Genomic DNA, 27,341 nt, shown 5'->3' with positions numbered 1-27,341 from the left:
GCTTCTCATGCTGTTGGCAAAGAATTCAGCCTTCCACAGCCCCCTGTCCACACACCATCCTTTACTCATCATATCTGTCCCCCAACTCACTGGAATGCCTCAAAGAACAAAAGGCATTTTGTTTAACAGAATTCAGACTGCTTAGAACGTAATTGTGATTTCAAATAGCAACCCCTCATCAACAACTCCCACACTCTACAGCAGTTTAGGGTTGTTTGGTTTTATACTATACATATCATATTAAAATTTTTTCATTTAATGATGTCCAAACATTTTGAAATATCTTTTTTTTTTAATTAAAGTTAATAGATCACAAGGAATTTTGCATTAAAAACATAAAAAAACAAAAAACATAAGAAGTTCCCATATAACCCACTACCCACCCCCACCACATCATTCTTGGAAATTGTATTTTTTTGAAGATATGTACATCACACAAAAAAGTTACACTAAAACATATAAGAGGTTCCTGTACACTCCTCACCCCCCAGCCCCACTCCTCCCACACCAACAACCTCCCTCATCATTGTGTCACACTCGTCACACTCGGTGAACCCATTTTGGGGCACTGTTGCACTACACAGATAATAGTTTACCCTGTGGTTCGCACTCTCCCCCAGCACATTCAGTGGGTTATGGCAGGATATATAAAGCCCAGCATCAGACCCTGCAATATCATTAAGGACAACTCAAAATCCCAGAAATGTCCCTACATCACATCTCTTCTCCCCTCTCCCTGCCCTCAGCAACTACTGTGGCCACTTTCTCCACTCAATGCTAAAATTTCTTCTATTACTCATCACAATAATTTTATAGTAGAATATCAGTAAGTCTACTCTAGTACATATTTTATTCCGTAATATCTTGAACTTCTTTCTAATGCATGGAGGTCCACTTCATTTTGAACAGCATAGCCTACTTTAGAATGTACCAAAATTTGCATATTAACTCCACTATTGACAGTCAAGTTGTTTTATTTTACAACAGACATTGCTGCAATAAACAGGGAATTTGAGAACAAAAATAACAAGAACAGATCTCTGCCATGTATCAACAAATAAACCTACATACTCAAAACAGTGGGATGCCAAAAGAGAGAACAATGTAATAAATTGAATGTCTAGAAACTAAGATACAAGGACTTTCTAGATCATAAAAGTGGCATTTCAACTACATGGACAAAGGATAGATGACTTCTCATTTGGGGAAATCACAAAGCTGATTTGTGAAAAGAATTTCACAAATGAAATTCCAAAATACTTTAAAAATTTAATGGGAAGCTTAAAACCCAAAAAGAACTAGAACAAATATAAATTGGCACAAATGCAATTTTGAAGTGGGGACACCAAAAGTGGAGCCATTGACATCAGGAGCTCCCTGGTGGAGCCAGTGACAACTGGCTTTTTGTGTATACCAAAAAGCCATGCGTACAAAATTAAGAGGCAAACCACAAAGTAGGAAAAAAAAAAGTGCACCGTTCTTGAAAGGCCGCGCACAAATCATTTAAAAAACTTCATCAGAAAACGCTGACCACGCAACAGAGCAAAGGCCTTGCCGGGCTTAGCTCACTAACATACACCAAAGCCCCAGAAACTAGGAAGATGTGCAAACCTGGTGATTACCAAATAAGGCAAATTAAAACAATCTGATGCCAGATTTTTTTTCCATATCAGAAAGGCAAAGATTTCAAAGAACGGTAATCCCCAGTGAAGGCCCGACATCCACGGAGCCCTTCCACGCCGTCAGTGGAAGCCTGAGTGGGGATGGCATTTGTGGAAGGGAGGAGCGCTAGGTGCTTTGCACTGAGCGTCCTGAGACGTCCACGTCCCTCGACCCTGTTCCGTATTCCTGCTCTTGAGCAGTGCTTCCCCACTCGCCTACGGCAGCCCCTGGGTTCCTGCTGCCGCTCTCCTTGCGCGTTTCCCCACGTGCCCCCAGCTAGCCCGTGAAGGGCTCCCGGCAGCCCCTTTCAGCCCTTCCCAGGTCGGTCTGTGCTCGTCTCACTGCAGGGCCTCGGGGGCCCCAGAGTCCCGGTCATCATGGGAGAGCCCGCAGGGGCTTCCCGGGGTGCACAAACAGCTGCTCGCGTGCCTTCCTTGCAGCCCCCAGCCGGCCTGGACGCCCCATTCCGCGGAGCGGCAGGTAAGTGTGGGGAGCTTGCCCAGTCTCCGCTGCTCTTCCAAGCCCACAGCGCCCCAGGGCCACCTGCCTCGGGCCTGTCCTGTTGGGGGACGGGCGGCTGACCGGCCTCAGGTACAACCACAGGGGCCTCAATTTCAGAACAGGCTTGGCTCGAACCCCGACTCACTCTAACTTAGACACTTTTAAAAATCACTGAAAAAGAGCAACAGCAAAAGAAACTGGATGAAAAAGAGCACAAAGGGGAAACAGTATGAGCACCTACGGAAACGCTAACGATGCCAGATCTGAGAATAAATTAACTGGAAAGTGTGCGTGTAGACGTGATTTGCTGAAGGTCAAGCACAGGAGGCCTGGCTCACCCCTTTTCCAGGTTTCCACCCCGTTCCGCATGGAGGCCCCTCCTCGGCTCTGCAGGGACACCAGGGAGCAGGACAGCGGCTCACTGGGCGAGAACGGCCCTCTGTCCCCGCACTCCTTCCGCAGTCCCGGGGGTCTCAGCACACCTCCCAAGCCCTGCTTGCGTCCCAAGGGGGCAGCGACAGGTAGTCCTGTTGCTTCATGGCTTTGAAGAGCTGAACGGCCGGCACTTGGGGCACGGCCTGGCCCGGGGGCTTCTTGGCGTGGATAAGCTGCTCCAGGCCCCCCGTCTCGGGACCAGGTCCAGGAGAAGAGGGCTTGCTCCTGGGTGAGAGGGGGCCGGGCCCGAGGCCAGGGAGGAAGCAGTAATCGCCCACCTGCTGCAGGACCAGCAGGCCCTCGGGGTGCGGGGACACCGGGGCCTCGGGTGCCCGGGGCTGCCCTGGGCTCGGGGCTGAGCTGCCGGCTGCAGGGGGCTTGGGGCTGCCCGGAGTGGGCTTGGGGGGCTGGCCCATGGTCGCAGGGAGCCCCACATAGTCCTCAAAGCCTGGCTGCAGAGGGGCTGGGGCTCTGGGGGCTCCAGCGGCCAGGCCAGGACTGAGGCTGGGGTTCTGGTCGGAGGGGAGGTCCAGAGGGGAAGTCAGGGAGACACACGGGGCTGCGGGGGATGGGCTGAGTGCCAGGTCTGCAGAGGTGACATAGCCAGAGGCCAGGGCGCCGTCCTCAGGGCCCCCGGTGGGCAGCGCAGCTGGGCTGTCCTGGGGGCCCTGTGCACCTGCCATCGGCCCAGAGGGGAGTGGGCTAGGGCCATCCCCTGCCCTCAGGGAGGGGCTCCCCTCAGCCCCCGCAGGGGGCCTCCACCCTCCTTCCAGGGCCTGGGACAGGGGCACCAGCTGCATCTGCCCCGCCGCGGGCAGACACATGTACACGAGGAAGCCCGGGGCAGGCGGCTCCCCGCTCACGCCCGCCTGTGGGGGTGCCCGCTGGCCCCCGAGGTCAGGCAGGGAGCTGCTGTGGGGTGGCCCCAGGTAGGGCCCGTTGAAGTCAAAGCTGGAGACCCGGCCCTCGGGCCTGCCCGAGGGGGCCGACAGCCCAGGCCGGGGGCTGGGGGGCTGCTCCGGGGGCAGGTCGGAGGCGGCTGGCGCCGAGCCAGGCCCAGATGGCGCGTCACGGGCATCCCTAGGGCTCTCTGTGGTGAGAGGGGACACCTCGCTGTCCCCGCAGACGGCAGGGAGCACCCTGCGGGGAAGACAGAGGGGAGACGTTGGGACCACCCCGTGCAGGTGCCCCAGCTCAGGCGCGGGGCGAGGGGTGCCTCGGGACTCCCGAGCCCACCCCGGGCTCCGGTGCGCATTTCAGGAGGGCGACCTGGGGGGGCTGGGCTCCAGAGAAGGACGGGCTTTTGTCTCACCTCCCCGCGGACCCCGTGCCCAGACCCCCCTGCTTTTGCTCTCCCTCTCCCCTGGCCTCGGGGATGTCCCACCACCCTAGGATGAGGCCACCCGTAACTCCTTCAGTCCGTCAATCAGGCACCCAGCTCTCCTTAAGGAAGAGACTGTGTGAGCTGAATGCCCTGGCCTGAGGGGCTGCACCCACTGCCCCCACTGAGGCTCCGGGGAAGCCTGGAGGCCTCAGCAGTGAGGAGCCTCCCAGGCAGGGGGGCAGGCAGAGCTCGTAGGTTCCAGCCTCCTGGCGCTCTGCTAACCAGGGGCCTAGGAAGTTCTTACTGATGTCCACCTGAGGTGCCTCCTGCTTTAGCACAAATCATAAAGACTTCTTCACAGTGAGCCACAGCCCAAAGCCCCTCACCAGAGACCCTGATGTGCACGAGGAGGTCGCCCCCTGTCCTGCCCGGGGCGCAGACACTCACCCCTCGAACTCAGGAAGGTAGCCGCCCCACAGCTCCTTGTGTGGGGTGCTCCTGCTGAAGGCCGCCGTGCTGCCCGGGAGCTGGAACCCCTTGCCTCCGTTCTGGGAAGAGGAAGGACGTTTCTGCCTGTGGGGTCTGAGGGGCCTCGGGAAGGGGGCGTGGGCCAGGGGGCAGTGGTGACCAGGAGGGTTCCTTGAGCCTCCCAGACCTGGAAGGACTCTCACGGGCGTCAGGCCGCGCCCCGGCCTCCGAAGCAGGGGAGCGAGGCCCAGGGCGGGTCTGCGGCGCCCCCGAGGTCCCCGAGCACCAAGGCCAGGGGTTCTGTTCCCAAGTCCTGTCCCCAGGGGGCCCGAGCCCCTCCCACTCCTCCTCCAGGCTGGCCTCCCCCCCCCCCCCAACCAAGGGCCCCGGGAGCAGGCCACACCCTGCCCAGCCCCAGCCCAGTTTCCCTCCCAGCGCCGGCTCCCTTCACGGAGGCTCCTGGCCCACCTGCAGGCCTTCACCTGCGCCGTGCCCTCAGCTCACAGGCACCTTGCCCACCTCCCCCCGGCGCCACCCCGATCCTGCCAGATGCAGCTCAGACTCCACCCGCCTCCCCACCCCAGGAGAAGGCGTCCCTGCCCTCAAGTCTCCTGCTCCTGCTCCACCTGGAGCTCCCGGCCGGCAGGGCAGGCTTGTTCGCCGCTGGGGCCCGGGAACGGCATTGCTGACCTCTTAAAGCTCCCCCGCCACGCCAAACCCACGGGGAGGGGAAGGAGGGGGTGGGGACAGAGGCACCGGCAGGCAGGAGCGAGAGCCCACTCCCCCCACCCCACCCCGCTGCAGCCGCCCTCAAGGCCCTACCTGGAACAGGTGGCTTTTGCTGGGGTTGGGGATTTTCTCCTCCCACTTCCGGTTCAGCCTGGGAAGACACCAGGGAGGTGAGAGGGGCCAGCTGCTCCCATGTTCTCAGTCGGAGGGGAAACCGAGGCCCAGGGAGGAGGTGGGATTTGCTCAAGGCCCCACGGGAGGTTGGTGACTGAGCAGGGGCTGGAGGGAGCCCCCGGCTGCGTGACGCCCTGGCACCGCCCGCCTGCCCCGTGGCGACCCCTTACCTGTAGCCGTACATGCCGCAGAAGCGGAGCGCTGGGACCAAGGCGAGCGTCAGCATGACCAGGATGAGCGCCAGCACCCACACAGGCAGAGCTGCCAGGGCAGCCAGGACGGGAAAGGGGGGTGAATGCTGCAGGAGGGGCGGGCGGAGGCTCGGGCGGCGAGGGGGGCTGGGGCAGGGCCGGTGCCCTCCCAGACCCTGCTCTGGGTGGGCATAGAACCCCAGAAGGGCCTTGGCACAGGGGATGCCCGGGTGTGGGGGCGGGTACATGCTAAGCATTGGGCTGACCCCCCCCACAACGGTCAGTGCGCAGGGAGGACTCGGGACAGTAAATCGTTTCCAGTGGCAGCTGATACATGGGGAGGCAATGGCTATAACTCATGGCAATCAGGGAAGACTTCCTGAAGGAGGCAGCATGTAATTGGGCCTTGGGGAACAGGGAGGTTTTGGAGAGGCAGAGATGGGGGAAAGGCATGTTGGCAGAGGAAGGGCCCTGACCCCTCCTGCTGCTCAGACCTTGATGCCCCCACAGGTCTCCTCCAGGACCACCCTCTCTGCCTTCCCCTGGCCTGGAGGCTCAGCCCTCCCTTCTGCCTGAGCTCGGTCCTGGTGGCTGTAACAGGTGCATGCCCCCACAACCTGCTTTGTCCCCCTGACACCACGCACAGGCCCTCGTCATCGTACGTGTCTCCAGTGGTCACCATGAGAACAGGTGAGGGGCCAAGGAAAGGGACAGAGGTGAGGAAGATTAAAAACTATCACAACGTTCCGATCCCAGGCCGCTGTCGGCAGGTCCTGGTGTCTGTGCTTCCAAGGCAGCCGGAAGCTCGGGCTGAGGACGCACTGGGATGTGACTGCCACAGATGAAGCCATGGGTCACATTAACAGAGGCCTAAGCTCCAGGCTGCGGGAGGGCTGAGGGCGAGACCAGCTCTTTAGGCCTCTCCCGCAGTCTGGTGGCACCCCAGCTATCCTTTTCCAGTGACCAGCCATGAAGGAGGAGAGGATGCCTGGAGAAGGGGCTTGGGCCCTCAGATCCCCCCACTGCCCCTTGCCCACCGTGCAGCTGGGCTGTGGCAGAGGGGCTTTGGCCGCCAGGGACACATACCCCACTCCGTGGTCCAGGTGTACTCCTCACTCCATTCGCTCCAGGGCCCATTGTAGCCTCCGGAAGTGGGCTTGACCCTCACCCTGGCCCTGGCCAGGTACGTGGTGGACGGCTCCAGAGGTGTCAGGGACATGCTGTGGGTGTTCTGGAGGGTCTCTGTCTTGCTCTTCTGCGGGGAGAGGGGAGGGGGCTGAGGCCGAGCCACCCTCCCGGGCCCTGGGGCGCAGCTGACGCCCTCCCCGTGCCCATGCCCTGGCTCTCCCCGCCTCCCTTCCGTCTGTGCTGCGGCTGCCTCCCCAGAGCTGCTGCACCTCCCTCCCCCCCGGGTCCGCCTTGGTGTCCTCAGGGGCAGCGCTCAGATGGCACTGGGGGCTCCACCTCTCACCGAGCCCCTGCGACAGAGGAGGCTGCAGTGCCTCAGGGTCAGCCCTCGTTTTGAGACCCCCAACCTCCTCCTCCTCTTGGGGTGCCTGGGCCCCAGGGATGGCTCCCGGGGATGCAGGGTGTGCCCCAGCCTCTGCCTTTGAAGCAGGGCCTCAGGGTCCCGGGGCCTCTCTGAGCTCCACCCGGAACACCCCTTCTGGCCTCGGTTTCCCCACCTCCAGCCTGGGGACTGGGCCTGGCTCAGTGGCTTCTGCCATGCACCCCGTGGACCCCAGGCTGGGGGCTGGAGCCTGAGCCCTGCCCGGGGCCACCCGCTCCATCAGAGCCATCTGCTCCCAGAGGCTGCACACGGGGGTTCTGGAGAAGATTTCGCTCAACAACTGTCCCCAGGGCTTTGCAGCTCTTGAAAATCCGTCCCAGTGGTCTCGGGGCCCTCCTGGCCTGGTGGTCTGTGACCCTTTGTAATTCAGTGTCGAGTGAATTCATTTCACCTGAGTCACAACTGTCCTCTGAGTCTCAGGAGGTGGGAACGCGGCCAGCTGCCTACTGAGGTCAGGATAGCAAAGTCCCTGTGGCCACCCCCAATGGGTCCCCTGGACCCCTGGGAGGTGGCAGCCCTGCTAGGTGCCTTCCCGTCGCGCCCTCCCCGCCGCAGGGCCTCACCTCCCAGGTGGCCGCCTCCTTCCTGTACTGGACCTGGAATGTGTACTCTATGTGGTTGTAGAACAGCTTCTTTGCCGACCAGTGCAGGCTGTAGCTGCCCCTGTCGTTGGTCACGTTGAGGTCTGGAGGCTCCATCTGGACTGGAGGGAGGGAAGCCCACAGGGGTGGTCCTAGCATCGGCCCTCAAATGGGATCGTCCCAATGTCCACTGCTGGCAACGGCCTCGGTCTGCGCTGGCCCCAGGCCCTGGGAGGCCGGGCTCTGCCTTCCCACATCCTCCCTGTTTGGAGCTGAGCAGCCCTTCTCTTGGGATATGCTGAGATCCGCTTACTTAGAGCAAGGCAGCCCTAGGCATGAACTAGTTCTAGTGGTAAAGTAAAAAGAAAAGCACTAGGGATTGGTTTCCCCTTTAGAGCGGGGACCATGTCCCCGCACCGTTGCGCCTGCTGGCCCTGCGGCCATGGTTTCCTTCAGTCCTAGAAGCAGCCCCGCATGGGAGGTACGAAACACCGTTCCCATTTCCCAGAAGGAAAGCGCCGCGGAACACTGCTGTGACTTGCCGAAGGACAGGCAGCCCATCCACGGGAGGGGCCAAGCCTGCGTCCGGGAGCCCGGCCCCACAGCTCCGCGCACCTGCTCCAGGCGCTGGGCCCTGAGCTCAATGCCAGCTCCACCCCAGGCATCACCCAAAGACAAGGACACCTCGCAGGCCTCCACTGAGCCACGGAGCCCCCCTCTGTCCAGAAAGGGGAGCCCCGTGCCGACGGCACCTCCCGCTCGGTGGGCTGACCAGCACGTTGGAAGGAGCAAAGGGCAGAGAAAGGAGAAGCCAGTCCTGGAGTCAGAAGCTCTGGTCCCACCCCCACTAGCCAAGCAGCCTTCAGGCCTCTGATAAGCATAGTGCTCGCGACTGGGGCTGGCTGAGGTCCCCCATGTGCCACGCTTCTTCCCAGGGCTTTTATAAATGTCATGCACTTGAACCCCAGGAGTCCCTTTTGTCAGTAAGGAACCACAGAGGGTATGTGGTGGGTTCAGACCAGACGGGCACACACCCGAGACGGAGGGAAGGAGAGCAGGGCATCATGGGACAATTCCAGGACTTTCCTCTGCACTGGAGCTCTTGCTTCCTGCCAGGAAGTAGGGACAGTACCCTGCCCAGGTCTGCAATCTACTTGCACACAACACGCAGTGGCAAATGGAAGCAGGAGATCATAGACCAGTTATGCTGGTGACTGATTCGGCAGCTAGTGGAGAACGTTGGAAATCAGGGAGAGAACGTGGGAAGGCAGGAGAGCAAGGTCAGCAGGGCAACCTTCAGAGAAGCTGCAGAGTGAGAGAGGAGAAGAGAGCAGGAGAGAGGGGGAGAAAAGAAAAAAAAGTAAAGAAAAAAAAAAGAGGGGAAAGGAGCTTTAAGAAGTGTCCCTTGGGTTATCAACTGTATCTTTCTAAAGATTTTTTTTTTTTGCTACCCTTTTGTACTTCTTGAGAAGTTCAAGTGGAGATGGGAACTATTTTGTTCATGTTTAGTTCCTGATGTTCTCTGAAGTTGAGGAACCCGCCATGCAGGGCCCCGAGTTTATTCTGGGTGCACAACGAAGCTCGCAGGCCGGGGACCACCCACCCGGGAGGCTGGGGACACACTCACTGTTCTCTGAGCTCTTTATGGGCTTCTCTTCCTTCTTGGGGTGAACAGAGACCGTGTACTGACCGTGGGCCCAGGGGTCGGCCACGGGGATCTGACATCGGTGCCGGGTGTAGGGGCCCTCGGGCTTCTCCACCAGCACCGGGGCGCACTCTTCCTCCCTGGAGACCAGGCGGGGGTGAGGCGGGAGGGGGAAGGGCCCGGGGGCTGTGCGGGGGCTCCTGCTGGGGCCTCCAGGGGAGGAGGAGGCCCGGGGCGGGCAGGGCCAGGGCTGGGCAGGGGTGAGGGGGAAGGAGCCGCTCACCCGGCGTCGGGGCTGGCCTTGTAGGAGAGGGTGAAGGAGAGCGAGCTGGTCACCTCGGCCCTCACCTCCCAGGAGCAGCTGAGCAGGTCGGCCCCATTGAAGAGGCACTGGAGGTTGCGGGGCTGGGCCTCGTCCCCTGGAGGGGAGACATCGCGCGCCTTGAGCACAGCTGGGGTGAATGCTGGGGGTTACGGGTGTCGGGGGTGTGAGCCGGAAGGTGCAGGAGCCAGGCCAGGAGGGAGCCACGTGCAGCCTCTGCCCCCGCAGTGCCCACGGGGGGAGCGGGCCGGGACCCTCCGTCAGGGAGTGGGGGAGCCCGAGCCCCGCCGTGTGCCCTTGAGCCCCGTCCAGCAGCCGTGCCGCCCACCCTGCCCGCAGAGGCCCCCCGGCCGCGGGCTGCTTACCTGGCGGGGAGTTCCAGCGAACCTCGGGGCTCCACTCGCTGGGCCGCCCGGAGAAGCCCGAGCCCGGGGCCAGCCGGGCGCGCACTCGGGCCACGTAGCTGCTGCTGGGCACCAGGAGCTCCGGCCCCAGCATGGCCTGGGGGGAGCTGGAGAGGAGGGTGGGGGCCTCCTGGGGAGAGAGGGGGTGCTGAGGAGGCCCGTGGTCCAGGACCCGGGCGCGGGGCGGGCCTGCCGCGGTTGCCTACCTCCCAGGAGTCCTGCAGCCGCCTGTAGACCACCTCAAACTCCAGGTCGCTCTGGGACAGCCAGCTTCCCCGGGGACCCCCGAGGGCCACGCTCCAGCTCAGCTCGAGAGCGTCCCCGGAGCCGTTGATGCGCAGGTCTTGGGGTGTGGGGGGCTGGACTGGGAAGGAAGGCGGGGCTGTGTGAGGGGTGGGCGCCCCAGCAGGGCAGCCTCCCGGGGCTTTCGGGTGCACAGACCCTGGGGCCAGGCCCAGCGCTGCCCCCACCAGCGCAGTGACCTTGGGCAAGACCCGCCCTTCTGCCGGCCTCAGGGGTCGTCTGGAAAGCTGGGTGGGACGCACGGAAAGGAACGAAGACGGTGGAGGCTGCCTGGCGTGTGTAGCACGAACCCGCTGAGCAGCGCCGACCACCGTGACGGAGCCTTCGATGCCCAGCTCCAGTGCCCACCCTCTGGCCCCTGTGGCCTCCTCCCAGCAGAGGGCGCCGCGACGCAGGCCCCTCCTGCGTCTGCTGTCCGCCTGCCCAGGGTCCTGAGCCTCTGCCAGGGCTCGTGAGAGACGGCTCCTCCAAGAACCTTCTGGATGCTCCTCCACGGGGCAGAGCCCCCGCTCCCTTGCCTGTCCCTTCCAGCCCGTACCGCATCCTGATGTGTGCGTGTGTCTGGGTCTGTCTCCCCGAGTTCATGAGGAGCTGGGGCGGCAGAGGTGGAGCCCCCTCCCTGTACTCAGTGCCTGAGATGTTGCCCCTCAGGGAATGTGGGGTCAAGTATCGATGAGTGAATGAGCAAATACGGGAAGGCCCCCTTCAGAGACCGCTCCTGAAATGACCGCAGCAGCTGACAGCGAGGGGTCTGCTGGGACACACCCGCCCAGATGGGAAGACACACCGAGGCGAAGGGCCTGGCTCCTGTTCTGAAGCGTCTGCGCCTGATTTGAGGGATGGCGCTTAACCACAGAGCCAGTCACAGCGCAAACAGGAGGGACGTGTTCCAGGACTGGAACTCGGCCTTCAGGCCTGCCGCGGCCAGAGCCCCTCAGAACCACTCCTCTCTGCACGGCAGACACAGCGTGCTGACCCCGTCCCCACCCAGAGCCGCAGCAGGCGTCGCCAATCCAGCCTTGCACTCCCAGCGCCTGAGCCCAGCATGAAGGGAGAATGCTCAGCACAGAGCTCCAGGACGCAGCCGCCAACAGAGCACCCGGAACCCCAGCCCGACCTAGTCCCCCGCCGGCGACATTTAGCCTGCCCACTCCTTCCTCAGAGGGAGATACTGGTAGAGGAAGTGAAATGCCCAAGGTCTTCTGAGTGGGAACCTCAGAGCAGAGCAGATGCGCATCTGTCCCCTGCCACTGCTCAGCCTCCCTGATTCATTGCCCAACGCCTGTGGCAGGAACTGACCTCCCGACTCCACAGATGCCCCCCGGAGGCCGAGCAGCATGCGCCTTCGTGCCTGAGCCGTCCCACCGCCTCCACCAGGAAGCCTTCCCCGAGAGCAGGCCTGGAGCTCCACAGGGACAGGGACACAGCTTGGTCCCTGCACTCTGGCACACGCAGGTGCTCAATAGGGAACACTCTTCCTTACTCTGATTTGCATCTTCCTCTCGTCCCCCTGGCCATATCTACTTCAGTCCATACGAGTCCCTTCCTGCCCTTCCTGCTCCTTCCAATCCTCCTTGCTCTCCAACCCCGCTGCCCCCATCTTTCCCCCAGACCATGTCACAGTCCTTTAATCAACTGCATCAACAGAGAGTGAACTCTATCTCCTTTGCTGGGCAGAGAAGCCTCTCCAGGGCCGGGCACCTGCCCGCACCCCCTCTGCTCTCCGGCCACTGCCCACAGCACAAAGCCACTAGCCGCTTTCCCAACATGCCTTGCACCCTCGAGCCTCCCGGCCTTGGCACATGCTGCTTGCTCTGCCAAGAATGCTTTCACCACTCTCCCCTCCCAACTGCCCTTCAGGTCACGGCCGAGCTCTTTCCTCCGGGAAGCCTGTGCGGCTCTCCCGGGGTCCTCGCCCTCTGCCCTCTGGTCGTGTTACACGCCCGCCTTCCGTAGTTTCCACCGCACCACGTCTAGTGGTCCCCGGCCTTCCCAGCAGCCTCTGCCCGGGGGCTCCGCTTAGGCCGGGACCTTCTCATCCTTCCAACACACGCTCTGGAACCCTGTTTGGAATGAACCCCGGGCCTGTGCCATCCCTCTCCCAGGCAAGAGCTTTGTGAAGCTGTGGGAAAAGAGGCAGGAAGCAAGGCCAGGGCCCCCCACAGGCACACTTGCAAGGGGGGAGGGGGCCCAGCATTGGGATCCAGGACTCTAAATTCAGACACAGCAGCTGTGAGTGTAGGCAAGTCTCACTCTCTCAAGGCCAGTTTCACTGTCAGTGAAATGGGATCAAAATAGAAATGACTCGGGAAACGGACTTTGGCCCAGTGGTTAGGGCGTCCGTCTACCATATGGGAGGTCCGCGGTTCAAACCCCGGGCCTCCTTGACCCGTGTGGAGCTGGCCATGCGCAGTGCTGATGCGCACAAGGAGTGCCGTGCCACGCAAGGGTGTCCCCCGCGTGGGGGAGCCCCACGCGCAAGGAGTGCACCCGTGAGGAAAAGCCGCCCAGCGTGAAAGAAAGTGCAGCCTGCCCAGGAATGGCGCCGCCCACACTTCCCGTGCCGCTGACGACAACAGAAGCGGACAAAGAAACAAGACGCAGCAAATAGACACCAAGAACAGACAACCGGGGGAGGGGGGGAATTAAATAAAATAAATAAATCTTTAAAAAAAAAAAAAAATAGAAATGACTCAGCCTTACTTTAAGGATTACAGAAGACCAGGCAGCTTCCTAAAAGCTAGCCACCTGCGTGGTTATCACACGTGTCTATTAGTTTCTTAAAAATGAACTTCCAGCTTTATTTTAGGCTCAGTCTGAGCACTAATATCTTTGAATCAGTGAGTTTGAAGTGCTGGTGGTATTTGTTTAAAATATACAGTAAAGCAAAGCCTAACAATTGATACACGAATGATCCACAGCCCCCCAAGTCATTCATCATTCCAGGTACCACGTGGCCTCGCAGAGACAAACGGGCCGCTCGGCGAGTGCAGTGAGAGGAGAAGCTCCGTGTCTCGAGTGTGGGAAGCACTCGGTAAGTCGGACCAGGCAGTTTATTGCTGCTCACCTTTGGGCTGTGGAAAAGCACCTAAGGCTCCCTGGGCCTCAAGTGTCTCATCTATAAAATGGTTACTATGGAAATTGGACGAGAGCACGCTGATGAGTGCATTTTGCAAGCTGGGCATTTTCTGCGCGAAGCATGAGCGTTGTCCTTCCCAAGGGCAGCCCTCATTCCCAGAAGCCAGGGTCTTGGCAGGCGGTGGGGGCGGCCAGTGGCGGGGTGGGGTGCACCAGTGGCCAGGGCCCCACACGTTGTCCCTGCTGCAAAGACTCCTCCCCCAAGAGACCTAAACCCCCCTCTCCCCAGCCCACCCCCTGCAGCCTGGCCCCCTGCTGCCCACTGATCAGACAGGGCCCCCCAGCAGGGTCCCCTCCTCACCGTGCTGGGCCAGCGTGAAGGTGCGCTGGCTGACCAGGGGCCTGTCGGGCTGGAACGAGTAGTAGTCTCTGTCGGCAATGACGAAGCCCTTGTAGGGAATGGAGCAGTTCCTGGGCACGCAGTGGGACACCGGGCAGTCCGACCAGGGCAGGCTGTTGCCGAGTTCGCACGGCACCGGCTGGGGGTCCTCACTGCTAGGAGAGGACGCGGTTAGCCCAGAGTGTTAGACTCGTCCCTCCGGCAACAGCCCTCTGCATGGACCCTGCGTGCCAGGCCTCGTCCAGGCCAGGGCCGGCACTGAGCAAGACCTACGGGCGTTCCTGCCCCTGGGGCTGACGTCCTGGTGACGAGACGCACGTTAGACAGAATGAAACGTGTGGTGTGGCACCTGGAGGACACTGTGTGGACAGATCAAGCCGGGGAGGTGGACGTGTGGGCTTGAAGGTGCAACTTGAAATGGGGGTTCAGGGAAGGACTCACGAGCTGGGGCCATTAGGGCTGGCCCAAGCCTGAGCCCTGGGCGTCCCACGTGCAGAGCCGGGGACCCAAGGATGAAGGAGGAAGGGGGACTGGAGGCCGGTGAGGCCCGAGCTTGAGGGGAGGACGCCCTTCCCAGGGAAGTGGGGGCCCACGATGCCAGGTGCCGCTGACACACACACAGAGAGGGCTGGCATTGACCTGACCACGCGGAGGCCGGGGGGAGCTTGATAAGGGTGAAGTGTTGGGAGGGAAACCCTCGGAGCAAGTTCACGGGGGGCAGATGGAGGTAAACAGAAGAACTGGGCTGTCGAGGAAAGCCGGGAAATGGGCCATGGGTCATTTTGTTAAAGTGTGTGGCAGTAGGAGATTATCACCCTCATCATCCATAAGGACAATCACACGGAAGCTCTTGCCAGAAGCCCCGACGTCAGCACCAGCGTCAGGCAGGCAGGTCGCCCTCACGCCGGCCCTCTCAGCCCCATCCCTAGGCTGACCCTGAGCCCCTCTGTCTCCGCCACAGGACCCCCTCCAGGCCCAGCTCCACCCAGGGGCTTCCCCTTCCTCCCTCCCCCTCCGGCCTCTGCGTCACTCACTCGTTCAGCCTGCGGTAGAGGGTCAGGTTGACGAGGCTCTGGGCGGCCTGGGTGTCCGCCCACTGGCAGGTGATGTGGCTGGTGTAGTTGTTGTAGCAGCGCAGTGTCTGCAGGGGGACGGTCTCTGCCCGGGAGAGGCAGGAGGGCTCACACCTCTCCCCTCCAGTGGCCCTAGCCACGGGCCCCCAGCTCCGCCGGGCACCTGGCCCTGGGGGGGGCTCTCCCGGTAGGCTGAGGGGGCTCTGGGCCTGAGGGTCCCGGGGGTCAGCAGTTCTAGCTGATTCCCAGCACCCTTTCTGAGCCCCGGGCTCTGCTCAGGCCCAGGCCCCACCCCAGCACCCCGCAGTGTGGCCTGGGAGGAAGGCACCCCCACCCCCACGCCGCGGGACAGAGCCAGGCCGCAGGGACCCCCGGCCTGGGCCCCTCGGCCGCCTGGGGTCTGCCCGGCCTGCAGCCTGGGAACGGGGTCTGGTCCCCGCAGTTCTCAGCGCGGCCCAGGACTGTGGGAGCCCTCAGGGGGGCGTTCCTCAGAGCCAGAGCTTCACCCCCACTGGACCCCAACGTGAGGAGAAGGCGGCGCTGGAGCGGGGAGCAGGGCGCTGTGGCGCCTCAGGGGAGCGGGGGTGGAAGGAGCGGCAGAGAGAGGCTCGCCGGGGACATGGAGGCCAGAGGCCTCGAATGCGGGGAAGCGGCACAGCCTGAGGCGGCTTGTGCCGGCAGACGCGGCCTGTGGGAGGAGGGACTAGGGGAGCGAGGAGAACTGAAGGCCGCGGCCTCCTTGTGTATCCACGGGGTGGCCTCCCCCAGCCCCAGAAGGGAGCCTGGCGCGGCGGGGGGCAGGGAGCAGACTCACCTTGGCTTCCCGCCGCGCCGGGCCCCCAGCACAGAGCCAGCAGGGCGATGGGGAGCAGCCCCCAGGTCCCTGCCATCTCCCCGGTGGTCTCTGGCTGGGCGGGTGGCTGGACAGGGGAGGCTCCTCCTGAGGTAGCTTCGGGACCCTCAGCACGGGGCCCAGGTGGGCCGTGTCACAGGCTCGTGAATCCGTCCTCTGGGCCCTGGCTCCTCTGGCGCCTGCGGAAGGAGATGTCAGCTGGGAGTTTCTCCTCTGTGACCCCCGCCCCACGACCCGCACCCCAGGGACGCCACCGGTGTTGGTGGGGAGAATCCGGGGATGCGCCCCAGAGGCGTTTGCTGCTGTCCCCACTGCTGTCTCAGCCTGGCACCCTGGGGACAGTCCCTTCCTCTTGAGCCCTAGAGTCTTTGGGTGTGACCACCAGGGAGGCGGCCTTGAACAAGGGCGCCCGCTCCGGTCAGGGCCTGGTGATGGGAGACGCTGAGGGGGCTCCTGGCCGTAGATGAGTGCCACGTTCCCCTGGGCTGCTGTGTGTGCATGCCGCCCTGTCCTGCCCCGGTGTGAGCTCACACACACGCTCTCTTGCACAGGCAGAGCCTCTCGCTAACCCGCCCCCACTCCACTTACCGTCATCCCTCCCACCCCACCCTCTGAATGCCAGTTCCCTTTTCTTCTCAGAAGCCTGGGGATTTCCTCATTTTCTTTCTCTCAGGCCCTGGGAAGTTCCCAAGAGGTGCCTTTTCTTCCAGTAAGATTGAAATTTCACCCAGGATGCACACATGCTCACACCGCCTGGGAGAAGCTTGGCTCCGGGCCCAGCTGACCCGAGCTCTGCCCCCGCCAAGCTGGGCGCTGGCTAAATCCCAATATTCCTGAACTCTCTGTCCATAGCAGTAAAACGGGCACAAGTACCTGGATCTCCTGTGACTGTCGTGAGAACTACATGTGATGTCCAGCAAATGCTCAGGAAAACAGAGGGTGCTCAGAGCTGGGACCGAGTGTTTGCCCACGTAAGCGCCTCTAGATGGGGACAATTGCCATGGGTTGGCACATGAGGGTCCCCGGGGCTGGTCGGCCTCCCCGGACCAGCCTAAGAATTCCAAAGCTTACGTTTCAGTCTTATCACAAATAGGAACACCACGTGTGTAAAGAGAGCAGTTCGCCCCAGAGTAAGTTACAGATTTATCTCAATTCCAATCAAAGTCAAACTGGATGGTTTTGCAGAAACTCGTAGGGAAAAAATATGTGAATTTTTTGTAAATAAGGAGGCTCTAACCAATAGCAAAAATATATCTCAAGGATCTGATAAGTAAAGTACGGCGTGATGTCACACACATACACAAGAGGTAGGTCAATGGAGAGACTGGCTGGAGACAAATTCTACTTTACCCCAAGAATTTACTAAATGCTAAAGGTGAGATCACGAATCATTGTGGAATGATGGAAAACTCAATAAAAAGTGCAAAGATCATTGAATAACAACATAAGAATATATCAGTTTAAATCCCCATTTCATGCCACAGACCAAATATGAGGTTAATTTTAAAAATTGAACGTAAAAAGTTAAAACATATTAAACTTGCAAACCATAAAAGTGATACTTTTGAACTAAGCTTAAAAGAAGTAGAAGAGGGAAGTGGATTTGGCCCAACAGATAGATCGTCCGCCTACCACATGGGAGGTCCAGGGTTCAAACCCAGGGCCTCCTGGCCCATGTGGGGAGCTGGCCCACGTGCAGTGCTGATGTGCGCAAGGAGTGCCATGCCACACAGGGGTGTCCCCCGGGTAAGGGAGCCCCACGCACAAGGAGTGTGCCCCTTAAGGAGAGTCGCCTAGCACAAAAAAAGTGCAGCTTGCCCAGGAGTGGTGCTGCACACACGGAGAGCTGACACAGCAAGATGACACAACAAAAAGAGACACAGATTCCCTGTGCCACTGACAAGAATACAAGCGGACACAGAAGAACACACAGCAAATGGACACAGAGAGCAGACAACTTTGGGGGGGTGGGGAATGGGAGAGGAATAAATTAAAAATAAATAAATAAATCTTTTTTTAAAAAGCAGTAGAAGAAATCAGATGGGCAAAGACGAACAGATGTAACTTCATAAAAACAAAAATCTGTATTTTTTAAAAATAACCGAAGCATAAAGCAAAGGACAAAGTGCAAAAACTGCAGCACAATTATGAAGGTTAATATCTTTACCCTGTAAAAGGCTAATACAAAGTAATGTCATCCACAAATACAAGCAGAAAATTCTCACACACACAAAATTCATATTAGCAGTTGATCTGTATTGAATGTTTACCAAGAGCCAGACAGTGTTCAAAGGGCTTTACAGTATTAATATGTCGGTTGCTATTAGAACCCCACTTTAGAGATGAGAAAACAGGTCAAAGGTGTTAAGTAACTTGTCCGTGATCACACAGCTAGCAAAGGACAGGCTGGAATTGGAGCTCACAGCAAGTTGGCTGCGGGGTCTGTGCTCTTCACCACCACACCAGTAAAGTCATTTCCCAATCATCGTTATCGTACATGTTTATTCGACCTATACTGACTCAGCAGACACTCCTGCAGACATGCATAGATAGAGTAGAAACTAAAGAAAACTTTAAAACAACTAAATTAGCACCCTCAAGGAGATCTGCAGCATGAAAGACATTTAAAAGAACTGATTGCTACACAAAAAGCAAACAGAGTTCTTGAGATTTGAAGGTTTTAGATCCATAATTACACACACACACATATATATATACACATATAATCTCAGTAATGGTCTAAATTGCAGAATGAACACTGCAAACAAATATGTTTGTTTGCCCAGGAGGTATGGGCTGGGAAATGGAAAATCAGAGAAAGTTGAGACTTGAAAAAGATATCTCAAAAGTCCAACACCCGGAAAAAGAGGACAGCAAGAATTAAGGACAGGTATGTAAGACAGAGTCAGCTACCTACCTGTCCCCTTCTTCCCTGGTAACAGAAACCCAGGTTTTAGCTGGGCTTATTGCTACATAGAATAAACAATATCCTATACTCCCTGGACACTAGGTATGAGCATATGACTGAATGTCATCCAAGGAGATGTGACTGGAAACATTTGGTGTGCCTTCCAAAAATTCTCCTCAAAGAGTGTTGACTCAGGTGAGGGGATCCATTTTTGCCCTTCTGATTGTCCTCCTTCTTCTGGCCTGCAACTCAGAAGTAAATGGCTGGAGCTTCAGCAGCCATCACCGACTATAAGGTTACCTTGAGGACAGAAGCCACAGGTCAGGATGATGTAGCAGGAAGATGGAAACTGGATCCCTTTTGTCCCTGTGGAATAACCATACCAGCCTAAGATTGCCTCCTTTTGGACATCTTTTATGTGAGGGTAAAATAAACTTCTTTGCTGTTTAAGTCACTATTGTTCGTGATTTTTCCATCTGAATCCAAACAGATACAATTGGAAATAGCAGAAGAAAATTTCACTGGGCATAAAAAGCAACAACAGACCTCTAAGTGAAGAGCAAGATTCATTTATTAAAGCGACTATCCAGTCACATGCTGGGGAAATTTCAGTCCCCCAAGAAAAAAAGAGAAATCCTAGATGCTTCCAGGAGACAAACAAACAGAACATGTTACCTTTAGTGGAACAAGATGAGGTTAGTAGATTTCCCAAGAGCAACCCTAAACTCTAAAGAGTTAATGTTCTCAAAATACTAGGGAATATATGTTTAAACCTAAAATCATAAAAAGCCATGTTTTCTTTGAACTGAAAGAGAAAAAAAAAAAGGGTTATGTAAGGACAAAGACAGTTTTTCAGAGGTTTTCGTCACAAAATTACTCTAAGCTGATTTTCAGAGGGAAAAAAACATTCAAGAAAGTAAGATGGCGTGCAATACCAGAGCCAGTGGTGAACAAAAAACTGAGACTTACAGTTAAGTAAAGAACCTGTTACGCATGAAAATAAATAAATAGGGAAGCAGACGTGGCTCAACTGGTAGAGTGTCCGTCTACCATATGGAGGGTCCAGGGTTCGATACCCAGGGCCTCCTGACCCCTGTGGTGTGCTGGCCCACACGTACAGCTCTCATGCACAAGGAGTGCCACGCCACACAGGGGCGCCCCTGCATGGGGGTGTCCCACGCTCAAGGAGTGCACCCTGCAAGGAGAGTCGCCTCTCATGAAAAAAGTGCAGCCCGCCCAGGAGTGGCACCTCACACATGGAGAGCTGACGCAGCAAGATGATGTAACAAAAAAAAAGAGACACAGTTTCCCAGGGCCACCGAGTGTGCAAGTGGACACAGAAGAACACACAGTGAGTCAACACAGAGAGCAGACACCGGGGGTGGGGGGGGGGGAATAAATTAAAAAATAATAAACCTTTAAAAAAATCAGTTGACTATAAATTTAAAAATAAATAAATAAATAAATACACAGTAACAATATGGAACCAAAACCCAGACGGTTTCAATGTGGGAGTTGGCTGTGAGATTAAGGAAGGACAGCAGAGAATTGAAAGCTCGCTTAGAGTCTTGTCTTGTTTGGGAAGAGCATGTAAATGTTAATTAAACCCATATACTGAGGGAAAACTTATGTTAAAATATATGTGCTGAAAATGTAAAGCTGGAACATCACTAAGAATGAGGGAGAACATCGGGGAAGTCGCATGACAGAGGGAGTGAGAAAGAGAGAAAAAGGAGAGGAACAGAAAGGAGAGGAACAGAAAGGAGAGGAGAGGAGGGTAGAAGAAAGGAGAGGAGGGAAGAGAGAAGAGAGAAAAAATAAGCGTCTTCCCTCGCTAAATAAAAATGTATGACAAAATTTCTAAACTCATGGAGAAATGTAATGGGAGGAATAAAAGCTGAAAAATAAAAAAGCAAACCATAAATTCACTCAAGACAAAAGCAATTTCATATAAAAATCTGGCAAACACATTTTAAAAAGAGTCATAATCAAGGAAAGATTATTCCAGGAATGTGAGGAGAGCCATTAAGAAATCTATTCATGCCATTTAGGACTTAGATTTTTTTAAAAAAATTTATCTCGACAGATGCCTCCACATATTTGATAATATACAAGTCATTCCTGATTAAACAAACAAACTAATAAATTTCTTGGCAAATTAAGAGTTAGAATTTTTGCATTTCTGTATCCATCAGAAACCAATGGCCAATGTTAGTAGCTTCCATGTCAAAAGGCTCAAACTGGAGAAGACTGCCCGCCATTGGGTTGCTGCCCAGTAGTCAATTCTTCCCCAAATTATCTCTCAATTCGGTGCAATTTAATCAAAATTCCAAAAGGATTTTTAATAAATTTGACAAGCTCATTCTAAAATTAAAAATAATTAAGCCAGTGTGGCCTAGGAATATAACACTCGACAATAGGAAAAGAAAAGAGTAAGGAAAATAACCTAGGATATGTAGGAATTTAGGAAGTAAAACTGACAAAAAGATGGACCACTTACTCATAATTAATAATCTTGAGAAAATTAGATGATAATTTAGGAAAAAATTAGATTACTACTTTATATGTCACCCATCCTTCCAAATTCTCGGTGATCTAGATTTTTATCTTTGATTGAAAAATCAAAGATAAAATGGAAAGCATGAAAAATATTCTTGTAATTTCACAGGTTGAGCAAGACACTAAAACAAGAAAACATGAAGGAAAAAATTATGACGGATTTGACTAATAAACAATTAAACATTTTTATATGATGCAAGACGTCTTAAACATGGCAAAGAAGTAAAAGACAAATGACCATCTGGGAGAATATATTTTCAACATATGTAAGCAAATTACTAATATCATAATAAAGGAGCCACTCCTGAAGTTATGTAAAAGAAAAAGAAGATGTAAGAAAATGAACGAAGGACAGCTCCATGAATATCATTAAAGGAATCCAAATGTCAGTGAATAATATGAAAGATGCAGTCTCACCCAAAATCAGAGAAAGAAAAAAGATCCAGCAACACTGAGATAATTTTCATCCATTAAACTGGACAAAATTAAAAGATTGATAATTACCCTAGAGAGAAATTGGCCTTTTTATGCATCACCATGGGGATATATATTAGCTCAGCTACATTGAAGATGACTTGATAATATCTATTAAAAATTTAAATGCACAAACTGTAGCCCAGTAATTCTGCTTCAAGGAACCCAGGCTACAGAAGAACTTTAGTTACTGTGGAAAGATTGGAAAGAGCATTAAGTGTCCATCACTAGGGGCTTAAATTGTGGTGCACCCATACTAATAAATGCCACATATTTCTTAGGATTAAATTAATACATGAAATTGATATATGCATCATTTCAGAAAGTTGTCCAGGACATAATATTAAATGAAAAAATAAGTCACAGAACAATTCATATGTTATAATCTCATTTATGCAAAATGAAAAACTGTATACTTGCAAAGTGGTCAGAAAAAGATTTGGAAGGGTACATAAGGTGGAGAGTGGGAGGTAAAAGTAGGAGACAGAGATGACTGGGGTCTTTTCTCTTTTATGCTGCGTAATTCTGTATCGCTTACATTTTTTTATTTTTTTTTATTTTTTATTTTTATTGACTTTGTAATAATATTACATTAAAAATATATATATATGAGGTCCCATTGAACCCTACCACCCCCTCGCTTACATTTTTAATAAAGCAAATATCCATGTATTTACTTGTATGACATGAAATACAAACAACTCATGAACTCTCCCATAGTGTCGGGAGACATGCAACTAAGAAAACTGATCAATGAAGAAAAAGTGACCAAAAGCTAATAGGAAAGGCGATCTACTCATTTTAAAACTATTAGAAAGCAGGAGAGAGGATGACATGCAGAGGAAATTAGAAACCGGTTATGCAAAAACAGAACAGCCGGTCACTTGAAGACTAAAAATTGCACTTACATGACCTGTCCTGAGAGCCTTTCTAGCACAGTCCCATGGAGTCTGGCCCCACCACAGACCCCCGCCCATAGCTGCCGTCTCGTCCCCAGGACCAGCACCCGGGCAGACCCTGATGAAGCGCCCCCCACTTGGACCCAACACCGGGGTCCGTAACACACAGCTGGGCCCAGACCCAAAGAAGCAGCAGCTCACCACGGTTTGGGGCAGGGTGTGATGGTGAAAACGCGTTCTTGGCGGGAGAGTATGGTAAGCTGGCTAGGGCCACGGAGGTCTCTGGGCCCTTCCTCGGTTCTAAAGTGAGCTTCCCAAGCTGCTGCAGGGGTCCGGGCCCGAGCAGAGCAAGGTGCCGGGATTGCCCCCTCTGCATCCCTGTCTCTGCACGCCTGCACCTCCACAGACACACAGACACGCGCGCGTACACACGGGTGTGTACTCATGCATGCACACACATACACTCAGACACTCTTTCTAAACCAGGGTGCAAGAGACTGTCAGCCCTCTCCCCGTTCCACCGACGAGACATGAGCCCCCGGCGGGGAGGGGACGTCCCCACTGCCACCAACACCTTAGTGACAGAGCACGGACACGTAGCACCCAGGGGTCTGACTCCGGGCCCAAGCTCTCCCCGTCACCCATGCCTCCTCCCCTCGGGATCCCCTGATGAGGTCGGGTGCCCACCCACCCACCCAAAGCCATCTGCCCAGCGCCCTGGTCAGAGGTCGGCACCCCTGGCCAGCTCCTCTCCCTGGCTGCCCCTGGGCTCAGGTCTGCCCGAGAAGCCAAGTCTTGGCCTCCCAACGCCCGCAGAACACACACGTGCCCCTCCCAGGCGCTCCCCATCCCTGTCCATCCAAGACTCCCCACTCCCCCCACATAACATGCCCCCCCACCCATCAGCCCTGCCCTTGAAAGGCAGGTAGTACCTCTCGGCAGGGGGACCGCTCTGCCTTCTGCTGGAGTCCGCCGGCGTCTCCTGACAGCAGCAAGCCCCACGAGCTTCCTAGTCACACTGACACGCTGACGTTGTTAGGAAACAGAAGCAGAAAGAGGAAGCAGTGCCGTCCCTGCCTGTTTCTGAACAGCTGACTCTTCAAATGCAGCCCCCCCCACCGCCAGCTTCTTAGAATTGTGGACACTGTTGTTGTGCAAGGGTCCCTGACATTGCACTTGATTGTATCTTTCTGCCAGAAGTTAGTTCCCCTACTTGGTCTCCCTGAAAACTCCTATGCATCCTTTAAGTCTCAGCTCTCAGATGGGGCCTCCTCCATGCAGCCTTCCTGACTTACCCACAGGGGATGGAGGGGAGGTGGCTGCCATAAGCAGAGCAGGTGAGAGCCCAGAGCCAGGCAGGTCTGGGTTTGACTCCCACCTCCACTCCTTCTTAGGGAGTGACCTTGTGCAAATTACCTGCGTGTAACTTCTCCAAACCTCAGGACCCTCACCTGTTACTTTTACATGGATGTGCCAACCTCGAAGGGCTGTCGTGGGAATCGAATGTGAGGCCAGCTCAGAGCCTGGCAGTGGGACCCCCAGGAAGTGTTAGCTGGTATTATCTGGTCCCCCCGTCCTCTCTGCCCTGCACCTCCCTGCGCTGTCTTCAGGGCAGCCTGGCTCTGGTTCACGTCACTCTTCCCAGCATCCAGCACAAGCTCTGGCACAGAGCAGACCCCCCATGACTATGTGTGCGAGGAAGGAAGGAATGTACCCAAGAACAAACGAAAGAACAAGTGACTCCCTGAGCAAAGCAGGGCCTGGATTAGGGACAGGCAAGCAAGACACTCACCTTGGGTGCAAAATTTAAGGGGGCACAAAAAACTCAGTCATCAAAAGAAATAATATTTGAGTGCCGTATTATAAAAAAGTGAAAGCCAATGCAAAAAATTCTACAATGCACAAAATCTCAAAATTTTAAACAAAGATGGGGCAGGTCGCAGTGCCTCCTGGAGCCTTACTGGAGCCTGAGGCGAACGGGAAAATCAGCAATACAGACCCTCTGCTCCGCCGCGTGAAGGAAGAAGAGGTTCCTCCCAGGAAGAGCCGTCCCGTGGCTGGGGTGGGGACGAGGGGAGAGGAGGCGGTGGAAAAGCATTTGGACTTCGAGCCCGGATGGTCCTTTGATTTCTTCTGCCAGGAAGGGCAGGCCCAGCTGGGAAGAGCTTAGAAACCCGCCCCAAGCAGAGGGCAGGAGAGCCGGCTGCAGGCCGGAATCCTCCCTGGCGCTCCTGCCCGCGGCGCAGCCCCTTCCTGGCGTGGAGGGGGCGGGCGGGGGCCAGTGGACGGGATGGGTCTGAGCTGGAGTCCCGCCCCAGCTTCCGTCCCTCCTAGCTGACCCCTCGCCTGTCCTCCCTGAGCCCCGCCCAGGGAGGGCCACACGGAGACCTGGTCTCCAGGAGCTCAGTCGGGAGGACAGAGGCCCTGGCCGAGGTCGAGTGGGAGAGCTCCCCGCCGTCCGCTTGGCCCACCCTGGGCCCGGGAAGGCCACACGGTGCGGTGCTTCCCAGGCCTGCCGGGGGCTGCTGGGGTCTAGGAGCTGGGGAAGCTCGGTCTCGTTGCCTCAAGGGAACGACAAGGGTGACCCCTCGCTCACCAAGACAGGGGGCCCCCCCACGAGGATGCCCACCCTGGGGTGAGCTAAGGTGCACCCTCACCTCGCAGCTCCCTGCCTGACAAGGGCTGAGGGAGACGACGAGGACACCGCAGTGAGGAGGCCTGCAGATGGAACATGGGAACCAGGCAAAGTTCAGCTTTAAACAACGACAGTGTCATCGCATTAACAATAAGCAGGCAAACATCAGCAACTACAGCAAGCGAAGCAAAATAAAGGAAAGCTTAATTATGTTCTTTTTCAAACAAGACTTATTTTATTTATCCTCCCCGCTGCCACCTCACTGTTTGTGCTCGCTATCTGCTCGGCTTCTTTTTAGGAGGCACCCAGAACGAACCTGGGACCTCTCAAGTGTGTGTGGGGGGGCACCCAATGGCTTGAGCCACCTCCAGGTCCCTTATTTATGTTCTTGGGGAGAGCCTTTGCCCTGGATGTGAGATCCAGCTAGGGGAGATGTGGGGACGTCCTTACAACGTGATGTGATGAGAGAGCAGGAGAATGTCTGGAGCCATCAAAGCTCTTGGAGGTTTGCTTTTCTCAATGTTATGATTCTTGGACAACTACCTTAAAAGTCTGGGGCCTAGTAAGATTTTCTCATATACTTAAAAAAAAAAAATCCTGACCTGTATTTGTAGTCCTTTAATTTTATACTTACATATTCTAAGTATACAGATCAATTGGGATGACAGAAGCCTTCCGTGTGCAGTGCAATAAATATTTATAAATGTACACAACTATATAATCACCACCCAGATCAAGGTCTAGAACATTCCCAGACCCCAGAAGGCTCTTTTGTGACCCTCCCAGTCACTGCCTCTCAAAGGTAACCACTACTCTGATTTCTCTCACCATAAACTAGTTGTACCTGTGTTTCAATTTCACTTGTAGGGAATCACCTTAGACTTGGTTGTGACTTGGGTGCTTCACTGAATGACGTGATATGCAAAGGCTTTCTGATACCCCTGATCTCTTATCTATTCTAATTTGATTAGATTGTTTCCACGGGGATGACTCCTTCATCTGATTCTTTCTCAAATTTTGGTCCAAAGACCATCTGCAATTTCTGAGATGCTGTTAAAAAGTCAGACTCTAAACTTTCAGGCTAAATGACAGAGTGAAACGAAATCATAGATTAGATCTCTCTGGTACCAATCAAATTAACAAATAATTAAGAATATTAGACAAAAATGTACCTGTAGCTACAAGTGAATAAATGGAAATAATCTTATACTCTCAATTTTACAATGAGGAAGTCAAGGAAAGCAATAGAAGTGGATGGCAAGTGCAGCACTGGATGTGCCTTAACTGATTCAGTCAGAAGAAATATCAAACAAGGTGAGACAACAAAATCTTAGAGAAATACCCTGCAATATGGAGAGGAGTAGGTTGAGATGCTAGATAGAGAGGCTTGCAAAAATCTAAGGAAAGGCCTTCAAGTATAGTAGTGCCAACTTACCACCTGTTTGCGCCCCAACCTCCCCCCCCAAAATAGCTAGGACAGCCTCAAACTTCTCCACAGTGACTTTCCACGGTGAGTAAAAGAAAATGGAAGCATGATCACGTCAGGTAGCATGATGGTCGAGATCCTCCGAGGGTCCCAACCAGTACAAAGCTACTAGATCCTGGATAAACATGCATTTTTGGTACATTGCTGTGCTCCCAGGAGGTGAAGGAATTCTCTGAGTGCTGAGAAAAGCTCAGCGATAGGTTGGCTCAAAGCGAAGGCAATGCAGAACTTTATGAAATAAAAGAACAGAGAGAGAGACATGGGAGGAGATAAAGATGGGACCAGGGGACTCACAGCTTCTGGAACTGAGAGCCTCGACCCTAGTTTCCACCTCGTATATATTGGAAACTACCGAGCAGCTGTTTGCTATCTGAACTGCTACATCATTTACAATAATAGGGAACAAGCGCAAAATCTGCAATAAAGCACCATCTACAATAGAACAGGTGCAACATTTACAATAAGGAACAGGTCATACAAAGTTCAAATACAATTTAAACTCCTTTTCCCACATCTAAGTCAACCCCGAAACAAAAACAAAACAAAACAAAAAAAGCACAAAACTACACAAAAATAGTGAGCTGAAACTTGAGTATGGAGCAAACAGGAAATGTGGTGTCAAATTGGCCATCAGTACAAATGATGATGATAGTTCTGAACACCTGGA

The 27,341-nt window shown here is 55.1% G+C and overlaps 1 protein-coding gene across 3 annotated transcripts; it reads right to left on the bottom strand.

Moving 5' to 3' along the window:
* Nucleotides 1–272: 272 nt before the first annotated feature.
* CSF2RB (colony stimulating factor 2 receptor subunit beta) lies at nucleotides 273–23,576 on the bottom strand. Of its 3 annotated transcripts, XM_071219048.1 has the most exons (15): nucleotides 23,486–23,572; nucleotides 16,587–16,694; nucleotides 15,675–15,892; nucleotides 14,822–14,945; nucleotides 13,749–13,939; nucleotides 10,213–10,370; nucleotides 9,968–10,136; nucleotides 9,564–9,699; nucleotides 9,263–9,420; nucleotides 7,618–7,757; nucleotides 6,571–6,739; nucleotides 5,464–5,554; nucleotides 5,213–5,270; nucleotides 4,370–4,470; nucleotides 273–3,738 (listed from the first exon to the last, which is right to left on the bottom strand). In XM_071219048.1, exons 3-15 carry the CDS (start codon nucleotides 15,748–15,750, stop codon nucleotides 2,637–2,639), a joined length of 2,673 nt encoding a protein of 890 aa, XP_071075149.1. In that variant the 5' UTR covers nucleotides 15,751–15,892; nucleotides 16,587–16,694; nucleotides 23,486–23,572; the 3' UTR covers nucleotides 273–2,636. The 3 variants fall into 3 exon arrangements, with proteins under 3 accessions (XP_071075149.1, XP_058164741.1, XP_058164745.1); XM_058308758.2 differs by lacking the exon at nucleotides 16,587–16,694 and having other exon boundaries at nucleotides 13,749–13,942; nucleotides 23,486–23,576; XM_058308762.2 differs by lacking the exon at nucleotides 16,587–16,694 and having other exon boundaries at nucleotides 23,486–23,576.
* Between the last annotated feature and the right edge of the window lie 3,765 nt (nucleotides 23,577–27,341).

The sequence above is a fragment of the Dasypus novemcinctus genome, chromosome 12, assembly GCF_030445035.2.
Source record: "Dasypus novemcinctus isolate mDasNov1 chromosome 12, mDasNov1.1.hap2, whole genome shotgun sequence".
NCBI classification, from domain to species: domain Eukaryota; kingdom Metazoa; phylum Chordata; class Mammalia; order Cingulata; family Dasypodidae; genus Dasypus; species Dasypus novemcinctus.
Note: the sequence above shows the minus strand (reverse complement) of the source record. Positions and strands in the feature narration are given on the sequence as shown.

Excerpts from the sequence above, each read along its gene's own strand:
- CSF2RB (XM_058308758.2), bottom strand. The coding sequence starts at position 15,750 with ATGGCAGGGACCTGGGGGCTGCTCCCCATCGCCCTGCTGGCTCTGTGC. Across the intron at positions 9,700-9,967 it reads TCGCTGGAACTCCCCGCCAG|GGGACGAGGCCCAGCCCCGC; the intron begins GTAAGCAGCCCG and ends TCTCCCCTCCAG. Across the intron at positions 4,471-5,212 it reads GCAAAAGCCACCTGTTCCAG|AACGGAGGCAAGGGGTTCCA; the intron begins GTAGGGCCTTGA and ends TCCTCTTCCCAG.